The 12,693-nt window shown below is 54.6% G+C and overlaps 1 protein-coding gene across 1 annotated transcript; it reads left to right on the forward strand.

Moving 5' to 3' along the window:
- The first annotated feature begins 7,054 nt into the window (after positions 1–7,054).
- EN1 (engrailed homeobox 1) lies at positions 7,055–11,273 on the forward strand. The gene is made up of 2 exons (XM_045826314.1): positions 7,055–7,892; positions 10,957–11,273. Exons 1-2 carry the CDS (start codon positions 7,055–7,057, stop codon positions 11,271–11,273), a joined length of 1,155 nt encoding a protein of 384 aa, XP_045682270.1.
- Positions 11,274–12,693: the final 1,420 nt, after the last annotated feature.

Here is a 12,693-nt window from a genome sequence, read left to right on the forward strand (position 1 = left end):
TTTCTGTGCACACTCAGGCACACACATGCACAGGCACTTACCTGGAATCTCTCTCACACACACAGTCATGTACAAACACAGACGTGCATGACTGCACACTGTCCCCCACCCCAGTTTCTGCAGGAACAGGCAGACAGGTAAGTGGCCAGGGCAAGGCCTGGACATTGCAATGACTTCCCCCACCTCACCCTTTCCAGATCCTGAGGCAGAAGGTGGGACAGGGTGGGGGGAGGCACACAGGTTTTTCTCCCTTGCACCCTCACCACTCTGAGGTTGATGAGACTTCCTCTTCTCTACCCGCAGTCCCCACTCCGGACTAAACTTTTCCCTCCCTCACTCCCCGCCCCCCCCCCCCCGCCCCGCCCGTACCGACCTAGGCTGGAACCTGGAGCTTTTCCAGCATTGTGCCTGGGAAGAGGGTCCGGGGTCCAAAGGAGGCTTCATCCCTAAGATGAAAGGGCCGGCGCGCTCTGGCTCGAGCTCCGGGGCCGCGTGGAGATAGGTGGGAAGGCTCTGGCTGGGAGCTAGAACACCGGTAGCTGTGTGCGTGGACTTCTGTTTGTTTTCCCTGGCTCAGTGGGAGAAAAGCCTCGGGACAGCCCCTCACGCCAAAGGAGTCCGGTGAAGAAGCACAGTTACTCTGGGGCAAGGAAAAAGAATAAGGTTGTGAAATCTCATGGGGCATTCCTCTGGGAAAAAAAAAAAGACTTGGATGTTGTTGTGTTTCTTCTCCTTTTCACGAGTCTTTTCGTTGTTGCTGTTGTTGTTGTTGTTGTTCCCAACTTCAGAGCTGGGTCCGGATCTCCTCCAGGGTGTGGAATGAGCCGAGGGGGCAGCAAAGCCCGGAAGCTGCGCTGGCCCCTCCTCACTCGCTCCCACACGCGTGCCCCTCGGGTACACACGCCGGAGGCCAGTCGGTGTGGATCCCCATCCTGCACCCAGCCGGATCCAGGCGGGAGCCACCACTCGAACAGGTGGGGACCGGGGTGGGAAAGGGGCCCCTTCGGCCTGAGGTCACCTGCCTTGGGGAGCCTTCTGGGGAGGAGGAGGGGGCGAGAGATAGCGTAAAGCAGAATAAAGGAGAGAAGAAAATTTGAGCATAAATGCTGAATTTACTCCAGATTTGGGGGCTGACGGATGGAGAAGAATGAACAGGAGGAGGCTTTCCATTCTGAGGTTTGGATGGGATGCAGTGTGAGGAAAAAAGCGGGACGTCTCATTAAGGCGAAGAAATATATTTAGGAAAATGTGTGTAGTTGCCTGGCTTTCGGGAGCCTTGACCTCTAATGTCCTCAGCTCCAGGGGCCTGAGTGGCGTGGGGTACAGCCCTGGAGCGGTTTAAGGATACAGAGAAGGTGAAAGCCCTGCTCCTTGCAGTCCGAGCCCAGGAACCCTGGGTCTCTCTCCCCAACATCCCGGAACATCCTTTACTGGGCTCGTCAGCCCACCGGCAGGGACGAGGCGGGCGTTTGCGCCCGGCTTCTGGGACTCTGGGTATGACCCTGCAGGCAGTACGTGGGGCTTCCAGGTAATCAGGACAGAGAGCCCTTTCCGAATCCTGACCACAAGGTGCAATTTACGGGAAAATACCGAAATGTTTCCCGTAGTCAAGAGGAGAAAGGACTGAATTTTCTCAACTTGCCCGGGCATTAGAGAAAAAATGAAAGAAAAACCCCAACTGTTTCTAGAACAAAAAGGTCCATGCTGTGAACTACTCCCTCTTTCCAGGGTGGGTGGGTGGGGGGAGTCTGAGAGAAGGTACCATGGTGGGAGCAGAAACCCAAATAGTGCAATCCCAAAGGTGACAATCTCCAATAGCAGGCTTTTTTTTTCTCAGACTATCTAGGAGCCTGGACATTTATTTATAGTCATATGGTGTGCAAATAGGATAAAAGAAATTCTCCCTGTCTTCTCCCCACCCATATCTTCTGGGCCAGCTACAAACAAAGCTGCCCCCAATTTCGAGAGCCAACAGAGCATTTTATTTTCCGTGGTTTGCCTCCCATGTATCTCCCTGCCCCCCGCCCCCGCCCCCCACACCTAGGCTTCCCTCTTTCCCCACCTTCCCTAGTCCCTCTTCAAGCTCAGGCAGAATCGCTTAGGATCCCTAGCCAATATCCAACGAATATGCTGCACCCAGCCACCCCCCACATTATTAAAGCCTCCAAATGAAGACCCAAACCATGAGCACTAATTGAATTAGTCTATTGAAAGGACTGTCAGGTATAATGACGTGGTTCGAGGCCCCACATTTCCCAAGGTCTATAGGCTTTGGGGACCTGCAATGTATAGTCTGACCTTCTGCCTCATAATAATACGGCTGCACTTGTAGTAGAAATCTCCTTGCATTCACTCCCAACAAAACCGCTGGTCACCCAGTCCCCGTAGGAAGGCTGTGTGCTATTGTGTTGCAACAACTCATTCATGTCCCAAGCCACGAGGCCCCACTGCCATCTGATCTACACTCGAAATGCGATTACCACCATGTGCATGCAACACGTTCACACTCTCGGCCATTTGTGCACATGTCTGGCAGGGCTGCAAGGTTTTTTTCTCACAGTGCTCCTCCTCACACCCATCCTCAAAAGAGAGGTGGAAGCAGGCAGGACCATGACATTTGTCTCTGCCTAAACGAAATCCAAAATTCTGCTGAAATGCAGGCTGACAGGAGATTTCTCTTTTTGGAGCAGCATACTCCAAAACCCTTAGCAAACACATTCTCTGTGCCCAACTGGTGGGGCAGACTTGGGTGTACACACTAATGTCTACAGACACTAGCCTCCTACCATGCACATATACAAAAAGAATGCTCCTGCAGATTTGTACCTTTCTGAAGTGCTCACATACACAAGCAAATACACACAAATTCAGGCTCTGGCCCCCACAGCCACAGGCCATGCTCCAAATTGGTAAGTGGTTTTTACAAGATTGAAAAAGGGCATTAGAGGAAAAATGAAAGAAAAGCTTGAGGAAGGGCAAAAACAAAGGTATGATTTCCCAGCCTTCGCCTTGAAGAGCATCCATCAGTCTTCCCACTAGAGGATGTCCAAACTTCTCTAGCACCCCTAAACATGCAAACACACTCTCCCTGTCTGTTTCACCAGGTGTCTTTCCGTCAGTGGAAGTGCCTGGTTAGCTGCACAGAATGGAGGAAGTCTGGGAAGGGAGAGAGGCAGGGGAGTTGTGGTTTCTTCTTGTCCCGCTTACCCCATCCCCCACTTCTGAAAGCCCCTTTGGACCCCCTTTCGCCTTCAAATGAGGAAAGAAATCATAGAGGGGAGTTTGCTCCCCCTTTGACGTTTAAAATAAAACAAAATCGTTTTATTCGTTGCCATTCTCCATTTTTTCTGTGGGCTGGATATGGAAGCAGATCTTGGGGACGATCACTTTATTTCAGAGACATGACAACGTCAATGGGCTTCGGTGGGGCCTCTTGCCCCAGGAAACTGCGCAGCTCAGAACTTCAGGGCAACAGAAATGAACACTGGGTGTCCCCAAACTCCCATACCTTTAGCCCAATATCCACTCCCTTCCAGGTAGATTTCCTCATGGTTTCCTGTCAGTCCACCTCCCTGCCACCTCCACCTGGATATCTATCAAGCTGGAAGAAATTCCTTAACTTCCAAGTCAGAAACAGTACTCCCAAAAGGACTGCCACAAATGTACTCACATGAGCACACATACTGCTCCACACACACTCAGCATCTTTACCCACCCACACGCTTGTGCACACAACTCCCCTGCTGGTATTTCCTCACTCACATGCCTAGTCTTGGGCTTACTCCGAGTCATCAGGACCCCTCACACTCCTGTTGGCCAACATTAGCTCATTTTCAGCACTCACACACCTCACTGCCGCTAACACCGACTTCCCAAATAGTATGCTCATTTTCAGGCCAGAGAGAGGACCTGGGCCCAGGTGCCGGTCGTGGAGAGCCGGCAGCGCTGGGTGCAGAGCATCCCGCGCAGGTCTGGCCTGGAGAAGGTGGGGAGTGGGGGACAAGCCAGAGCGCAAAGCGACTCCTAATCCAGCCCGGAGCTCGTGGGCCGCGGGTGCATTTATCATCCCATTACTGTAACAAATCCGGGCTCCACTACATGAAAGGTAAAATGAATTACCGACGTTAAGCCGTCAATAAAGTCATTTCTGTAAATGGTGTCTCCAAAGGGCCGCCGCATTATTCAGCTGGCTTTATCAGCTGGCTGGAAATTGCGTGGAGGAGCCGGGCGGCGCGGCGCGCGGGGCCGCTCACTTTGATTAAGCGTCTTGCCAGCGCGATGTGACAGAGCTTTTGACCAGGGTTTTATTCACAGGCCTGTGATGAACGCCAAGCTGATCAGGCGGAATGAAGAGTAATTAAAACCTATAAATTATCTTCCGCAGCCCTTCTCGAGGCGTCTCCTGCAGGCGAGATAAGGCGTCGAGACCCTATTTACGGTGCTGAAAGGAACCGCGGTGCACAAAAGCTACGCGGCTAAATAGGATATTGATAGTGTCCTAATTAGAATTTAATTAAGTACCCATGCTCGCTTGTGGGATAAAGATTTCAATTTTGCAAACTTAAATATAAATAAAATCCCACCCCTATTTCGGGGAGAAAGGGTGGGGATACCGAGAGATTTCGGGGAGCCCTTGGATGTACAGCTGGAGTGCCGGGGGACTCCAAGGTGGGTTTGAGGGGCGGCTTGGGAAGATTGAGGAGAGCAGGGCGGACCTGCTCAGCGCAGCGCTCCGGAGAGTGGCTCTCGCCGCCCTCGGGCCGCGCGGCGGACGTGTCAAGAACTCCAGAGCTCGAGTACTGAAGACCCTCGGCTGACCGGAGACACAGTCCACAATATGAGCTCCCGCTCTCCACCAGCCCCTCTGAGAAACTTCAGCTACTGAGTTGTTTCTGCTGGTCGTGGTTTTCGCTTTATTTTCCTCCTAAATCCTGTGACTTTTCTGAGCAAGAGGGATTATTTTGCATGTTCCCCACCAGACAATATCTTCAAAGAGATCCTTTCTCTCTCAGCTGTCCTAGCTGAAGATGGAGGTCAGAGCGAGCAGGCTCTCGGGAGCTCCAAGATGACATCCCCGCGAAGGCCACAGTTGCGGGAGACTTCTAGTCGCCACCCTCCCGTGTAGGTTTTAGCATACAGTCGGACCTGGCTCTCCCAAACCGCTCAGTGTACAATCCCTGAGCCGGTGTCCAGCATCTCACCTACCCCCGCCCCAGCCCGGGCGATGGGAAAACAGAGAAAAAGAGCCCAGTGGACGCTGACGAATCTCCATGATGAGCGTGGGAGAGGCGCAGGTCCCACAATCCTCCAAAGCAATGTTGGGGAAAAACATGCAGGAGCAATTGCTGGAAAATCTGGGCAACTGGGGAAAACTTGTTGTCCCATCATTAGCTAGCTAGGGCAAACACCTGGGTTACAGTACTTTGTCTGATTTCACTTTGCAGGGAAATTTAACAAGGAGGTTGCCCTGAACCCCAAATCCCGGACCTTGGGCACATTCGCACCCTGACTTGCTTGGTTCAGGGGCCTGTGCAGGATAACTTTGTGATGCCCAGACGGCTTCGATTCCCAACAGTCACGGAAGGAAAAGGCGCCCGGCTCGAGCAGCAGTCGGGCTCTCTCGCTCCCTCTGAGCCTGGCTTAATGGCACCAGAACATCTCATGGGAGTTGTTCAAGGTCCGGACAGGGAAGGGAATGGGTATGGATACCCGGTTAAGAACACCTAGTGCAGTGGTCTGGCACAAACTATAGACCTACAGATGGTTCTAGAGAGACGCAGCTGGCCTGTGGGGTTTGCTGGTTGTGAAAAATAACCTGCTTGAAAGTAACCAATTCTAGGTTTATTTGACATCTCCGACCCTCCTCGTTTTACTCCTCCCCCTCACAACACACTCGGACAGTGCCAACTTTCACCCTTCAAAACAGCAGGAAAAAAAAAAAAGAAAAGAGAAAAAACACAAGGCTGAGTTCCTTAGGCTTGCGGTGCAGAAGAGCAGAGGTCCCAGTCTCCTGACCGTCCACCCGGCGCACAGGCACTCATAACCCTACATTTCTCCAACAAGTTGTTTATGGAGTTGCTTCTCTATTTGCTTACACCTCGAAATCCACCCCTCCCTGTCTCCTTTGCCCCTTCATAGGTCTCTGTCTGAGAGAGTGGGAGGGGCTCGGGTGCCGGTGGGAGAGGGCGGGCCGGACGCACCCGAACAGTACCGAGTTGCCCCCACTCACCGGCGGCCGCCTCCTCCGGATTATTTATCCGCAAAGTCCCGCGTTCACCCATTGGGCCGAAGCCCGGGTGTCAGCGCGAGTCCTGGCTTGCCATTGGCCCCTCACACGTGCGGCCCTGACTCACGTGCTTCCGGTTTGAAGGCAAAAAGTGCGCCTGGGTGATTTTTTTTTTAAGCGAGAGAGTTTGTGCAAAGATCCGAGCTGTCAGAGATTTAAAAAAAAAAAAAAAAAAAAAGGCAGCTCGGAGCTGGCGGAGACGCGCTCTCCCAGCAAAAAAAGCAAAGGCGATTAAAGGCGCTGCCAGCCTCGCGCTCTGGGCACAGCTGAGCGTGACACTCGGGGAAGTCAAATCCCTCACTACTGCCTAGAAGATGGCTAGACTTTAAAGACTGTTTCTTTTTCCCTTTAAGATAAAAATTTGTTGGAGATTTTTTCTTTCTTCTTGCTTTCCTTTTTCTTTTATTGCCTTTTTTTTCTTTTTGGCTGTGGCTTTCTCCCCATTTAAAACAAATCATTGAATCTGGTTGCAGAAAGAAAAAAGAAATAGCCAAGTGTCTCCATATCTGGATGTCTACAAATTAGAGAGAGTTGAGACAGCGAGATCTAGCTGCTCGATAAGAGCTAGCGAACCAGGCCAGGCGCCTGGGCTTTTTTTTTTTTTTTTTTTTTTCCCCTTTTCCCGGCACCCGCCTCGTGCCTTCGCTGGGGTTTCGCCGGCCTTCCTCCTCCGCTCACCCCCGCGGCCGCTGGCAAAGTGGGGTGGGAAGCGAGGCGGGGGGTGGGGCGGGGGCCGGCGCGGCGGCCGGGGCGGCGGGGCGGCCGAGCATGGAAGAACAGCAGCCGGAACCTAAAAGTCATCGCGACTCGGGCCTCAGCGCGGCCGCGGTGGCGGCAGCCCCGGGCAGCCTCAGCTTGAGCCTCAGCCCCGGCGCCAGCGGCAGCAGCGGCAGTGATGGAGACAGCGTGCCGGTGTCCCCGCAGCCCGTGCCCCCCTCGCCACCCTCGGCGCCCTGCCTGCCGCCCTTGGCCCACCACCCGCACCTCCCCCCGCCCCCGCCGCCGCCGCCGCATCTCGCAGCGCCTGCTCACCAGCCACAGCCCGCGGCCCAGCTGCATCGCACCACCAACTTTTTCATCGACAACATCCTGAGGCCGGACTTCGGCTGCAAAAAGGAGCAGCCGCCGCCACAGCTCCTCGTCGCGGCGGCGGCCGGAGGAGGCCGGGTCGAGCGTGACAGAGGCCAGACCGGCGCAGGTAGAGATCCTGTCCACCCGCTGGGCACGCGTGCGACAGGCGCTGCCTCGCTCCTGTGTGCCTCGGATGCAAACTGTGGCCCACCCGACGGCTCCCCGCCAGGCGCCGCGGGAGGCGCGGGCGCGTCCAAAGCTGGGAACCCAGCAGCTACGGCAGCGGCTGCGGCGGCTGCGGCGGCGGCAGCAGCGGCGGCAGCAACCGCCAAGCCTTCGGACAGCAGCGGCGGCAGTGGAGGCGGCGTGGGGAGCCCAGGTGCGCAAGGTGCTAAATACCCTGAGCACGGCAACCCCGCCATCCTGCTTATGGGCGCAGCCAACGGCGGGCCCGTGGTCAAAACTGACTCGCAGCAGCCCCTCGTGTGGCCCGCCTGGGTCTACTGCACACGCTACTCGGATCGCCCATCCTCTGGTGAGTACCTAGCCCGGGGCTGCGCCTCGCCTTACGGCCCCGCGGACGCCCCATAACTCTTAGCCGCCGTGCTGGGGAGAGCAAACCCAGTGTTGGGAGCTCTCTTCTCTCACGCCTGCTTCCTCCTGCTCAGGCCTGATCCCAGTCATAACCGAGTGTGCACCCAGATATGCACTCCTGGCTTCTGCGGCCACCATCCGGGAGGCTACAGTTCATGGCACTTCCTGGAAGCTCAATCTCCATCTTTCACTTTTGAACTCCAAGTTTTTTTGGGTCTTCTTTATGTTTTACCTGTATTATTATTATTATTAAGAAAGCACAATCAGTCACTGTCCCCCGCCCCCCCCCCGCCCCAGGAAAAGGGGTATTTAGAGCCGGCGGGAAGATGGGCCTAGTGACTGGGGTCTCCAATCCCGCCAGCCTGGTCTTTCGGAGGCCGAAACCCAGCAAAGCTTTGATTAGTGAAATAATCTTCGTCTTGGTCTTCTTACAGACAAAAACGCCATCTCGATAGTTTCCACGTAGCATTCATTTACATAGAGACAGATTTGAGAACACACAGGAAAAGAGGAAAGCATCTGATTGTTGTCCCTCTCCCAGGCCGGTTAGTCAAGAAAGTCTGACCCGGGTGGGTAGAATCCATGGAAAGGCTGTTGCCAAAACATAGGGTGCCGAAAGCGCCTGGCTTCTTGTTCTCTGGAGCTGACAGACCGACAGTGGGAGAGGAGAGGACAGGTCAGGCTCAGGCCAGAAAGCGGAGCGAGGACCTGGGAGCGAGCCTCCACAGCTTCTCCGAGGGGGCTCGCACATCCTTCTCCTTCCTTAACTCCTTCCTACCACACATCTGCCAGTTATCGAATTTCCGGCAGCCGTAGGCCCCTTTTTCTTGATTTTCTTCATATCCCTTGTGTTTGGAGAACCCAAGGCTGAGATCTGTCCTCGGAAAGGAGATTGAGGCCACTAGGCCAGAGAGAGGAGGCTAAGGCCTGCCTGTCTCTCTGGCATGCAGCGCCAGGTTGGTCAGGCCTACGACTGGGTTCCGGGCACCTGGGCCGCGGGCAACTGGGCACCGAAGCAGGCCTTGCAAAGCGTAGCCCTGCGCAGCTCTTCTCCGGCCTCCATCTAAGCCGCCCGGCGGGTGCCAGACCAGCGCGGATCGATGCGCGCTATCAGCCCCCGCCATCTCAGCCCGGTTATTGACACGTCGGGCTCCCTGAACCTCCGAAAAGCTGCTTTGATTGACTCGCCTGATGGATAGAGTGATTGAGCTGTCAGGCCGTGCGACTCAGGCTGGCCGCGAGACTACGATTTTATTACAAGTGTCCGTGCCTCAGCGTGCGCACACACACACCCCACTCTAACAACGTCCTGGACGCACAACGCAGTGGGGCCTTTCTGGGGCTGTGCACATTTCCTGGGCCATCTCTGCCTGCTCAGCTAATTACTAATCTAAACCAAGGCCTTTCTTCCCCCACGCAGCCCGCCTGCCAGTCCTCTTCCACTGCTCCGTAGTGGGCCTTGTCTTTGTTCTTGGCCCCTTTCCTTCTTGGTTGACTAGGGAGGCAGGGCACTGCCTCCTTCTCCTGTATGGGCAGTTAAGGAAAATGAACATCAAGCCACCTAAGTCTCCGTGGATGACCAGGCCTAGACTCTTTTGTCACTGGACAGATGGTGACTCCAGGTGCTGGCCTGCCCCAGGAGCCAGCCGCAGCTTGCCCCTTTGTCACTAGGTTTGGAGATGCCGGTGAAGACCCCTCTTGCCAGACAGTTTTAGAGATTAACAGGTCTGACGGGGACTTAACTGGGTTCAGTAAGCTCCCATAACCAAGAGAGGGCCCAGGAAGTAAATGCCATAAAACTTGGGTATGGAGGCTGCCTCCTAGCTCTTCCTCCTGTCTCCAGGCCAGGTCTATAACAATCCTCTTACTAGATGAGTTTTGGAGAGTGACTTCACCTTCCTAGGGAGGTGACCTGTGGCCTCATTCCAGATCCATGTTAGGGGCAAAGCACAGATGTTTTATTTGTTTGTTTGTTTTTGTTTTTGTCCCCCCCCCCGTGTGCCTTCCTCTGTCCCTATTTTGCTCATAATGGAGGGCGGCGGCAGGAAGGATGTAGTCTCCTTGCAAATGACATAGGTGGGTGAAGAAAGCAGATCTGACTTGTTTTTGTTATTCAGAAGTTCTCAATTCTGAAATTGCAGCTTATGTGTTCAAAAGAAATAAAGGAGACCCTGCCTCTGAGGCTGGGTGGAGGAATGGGGAGGTGTCTCTCTTTCTTACTGGCATCATCCAAGGGGCATAGTGGAGAACCCAGTGGCCATGTGGGTAAGGTGTGCAACTGGGTAAAGGCCTTATCGCCCCTTCAGAGAAGGGAGTGGTCAGTGTCTTCCTAGGACCCTGGAAAAGGCGCCTTTAGGCCAACGGGGTAAAAAAAAAAAAAGGAGGTAGAGCAGACGCTGAATACTTTGGAACTACTTAAACCTCTCACAACCTTTTCCCTATCCCCTTGTTTTCTGGGGTAAATATCCAAAGCAGTTGAGGGTCTTATTGTAGGTGCCAGGGAGTAGGTGTGCTTCTTCAGAAGGAAAAGAGGCTGGCGATTCCTCCAGGATGATCCTGGCCTAGTGTCTTCACTGACCCAGCCCTGAGTGTCTTTTTATTCCTGAGCGGTTGAGACAGCTGGCCCCTGACCTCCAGCTTTGGACAGGGCAGGTAGGGGATCCAAATATCTCTACATCTTGGATTCTGTGATTTAAGCCTGACACGTGAATCTTTTGTTTTGAATTGGGGTGTGAGTAGCACAAAACAGCCTCGGCCAGTTTTCCTCCGCGCCTTTCTGGCCCCGGAGAAGGGAACCCAGTGACCCCAGCAGCCAGGCGGTTGTAACAGGGGCTAGCAGCCGAGAAGGAGCTGGGCGCAGCAGGGCCTCCGCTCTCGCCCCGGAAGCGCGGAGCGCGATCCACGCTGCACTCAGCAAGTCTCACGGCTTTCTCTGTCCTCTCCCCCCTCCCCTCTGCCCTCTCTCCCCACCCCCAACCCCCACCCGGCCCTCTCCGCCGCTGCAGGTCCACGCACTAGGAAGCTGAAGAAGAAGAAGAACGAGAAGGAGGACAAGAGGCCTCGGACAGCATTCACAGCCGAGCAGCTGCAGAGACTCAAGGCGGAGTTCCAGGCGAACCGCTACATCACGGAACAGCGGCGGCAGACTCTGGCCCAGGAGCTCAGCCTCAACGAGTCGCAGATCAAGATCTGGTTCCAGAACAAGCGCGCCAAGATCAAGAAAGCCACAGGCATCAAGAACGGCCTGGCGCTGCACCTCATGGCGCAGGGACTGTACAACCACTCCACCACCACGGTCCAGGACAAAGACGAGAGTGAGTAGTTGCCGCTGGCGGGGGGCCGCGGGGCCGCGAGGTCTGGCTACTGAGCCCGCGCCCGCGCGGGAGCCCGCGCCTCTCCGTGCACCGCTGCTGCCGCCTTGCCCGCCCAGCTCCGGGGAGAAAAATCAGCGCAAAAGAGAGGAGCAACAGGGGAAAGACAGAGCGCGCCTCAGAATGGAGAGTGATGTTCGAATACAACGCAACATTTTTTAAAAGGGAGAGAGACTCAGACAGGTGCTATTGAAAAATAAGATCTATTCTCTATTCACAGCATAAGGGACGAAACTGCGAACTCCTAAAGCTCTATCTAGCCAAACCGCTTATGATCTTGTATATATTTAATTTCAGGTAAGGAAAAGAAATGTGTAGCGATCTCTATTTGCTGGACTTTTTATTAATCTCCTTTATTATTATTGTTATAATTATTATAATTATTATAATTATTTTATCCCCCACCTCCGCCTTGCTGACCCAGGCCCAGTTTCGTTTTCATTGCTTTTTTCTTTTGAATGTTTTTTGCTTCTCCGGTGCCTCCGGACCCACATCCCGTTTCTCTGGGACTTTTCTTTGTGTGCGTGAGAGTGTGTTCCCTTGCGTGTCCGCCCCTCGCCTCTCTCCCGTCTCCCAAAACCCCTTTCTGTCGCTCTGTCCGTCCTGCCCCCCTTTCGTTTTCCCAAGACATGTCGAGAAATACGACCCCACAGACTGCGAGACTGAACCGCCGCTACAAGCCAAAGATTTTATTATGTTCAGAAACCTGTAGTCTGAAATAAAGTGTACACTGTGCTCATGAGCCGCTGGCGGCCCTCCTCTTTGCGGGTTGGGGAAGGGAGTGGGCACGTGCACACACTGGACCCAGCGACCGCTGCGCAACGAATACGGGGACAAGGGGTACTCGGGGTAGTAGCGCTGGCCCAGATCAGGGTACAGACCGGCCCTGGAGAGTCTGGAGGGACCCTCCTCGTTTCTGATTGCGTTCAAAGGAGCCCACAGGCCGGAAACCCTAAGCCTGACTTCGGAAGCACTGTCCGGCTGTCGGGCTGCTCCCTGCCCCTGGCCAGCCGGCCCGATCTGCTGCAGCCTCGTCCTGTTCAACCTGTTTCTCGCTCTAGGCTGTGCATGTCCTTTTTTTCTTTTTTTCTGGTGCGGATTTCGCTTGAGGTTTTGAGGTTTCCCCCCTCTAATAGCAGGCCTTTCCAGGGCTGGGCAGAGGTTAGGGGCTGCCTCTGGTCCTGAGCAGCACACTAGTGCGAGGAGCGCTCAGTACGGCCTCTCAGCCGCCTGGACTTCACCTTTCTTCCTTTGGAGAAGAGATTCCGTTCGCGCCCCGCTGAGGCAAGGGCAGCACACAGAGCCCTTGCAGGGCTCAGATTTCCCGTCCGGAAAAGCCGCAAAGCCAGGAGAGAAGAGGCCTGGATGCCA

This window comes from Phyllostomus hastatus, unplaced genomic scaffold (genome assembly GCF_019186645.2).
Source record: "Phyllostomus hastatus isolate PE091 unplaced genomic scaffold, TTU_PhHast_1.1 phas_scaffold_60, whole genome shotgun sequence".
NCBI classification, from domain to species: domain Eukaryota; kingdom Metazoa; phylum Chordata; class Mammalia; order Chiroptera; family Phyllostomidae; genus Phyllostomus; species Phyllostomus hastatus.

Coding starts and splice junctions, on each gene's coding strand:
- EN1 (XM_045826314.1), top strand. CDS start 7,055: ATGGAAGAACAGCAGCCGGAACCTAAAAGTCATCGCGACTCGGGCCTC. Junction 7,893..10,956: donor CTCGGATCGCCCATCCTCTG/GTGAGTACCTAG, acceptor CCGCCGCTGCAG/GTCCACGCACTAGGAAGCTG.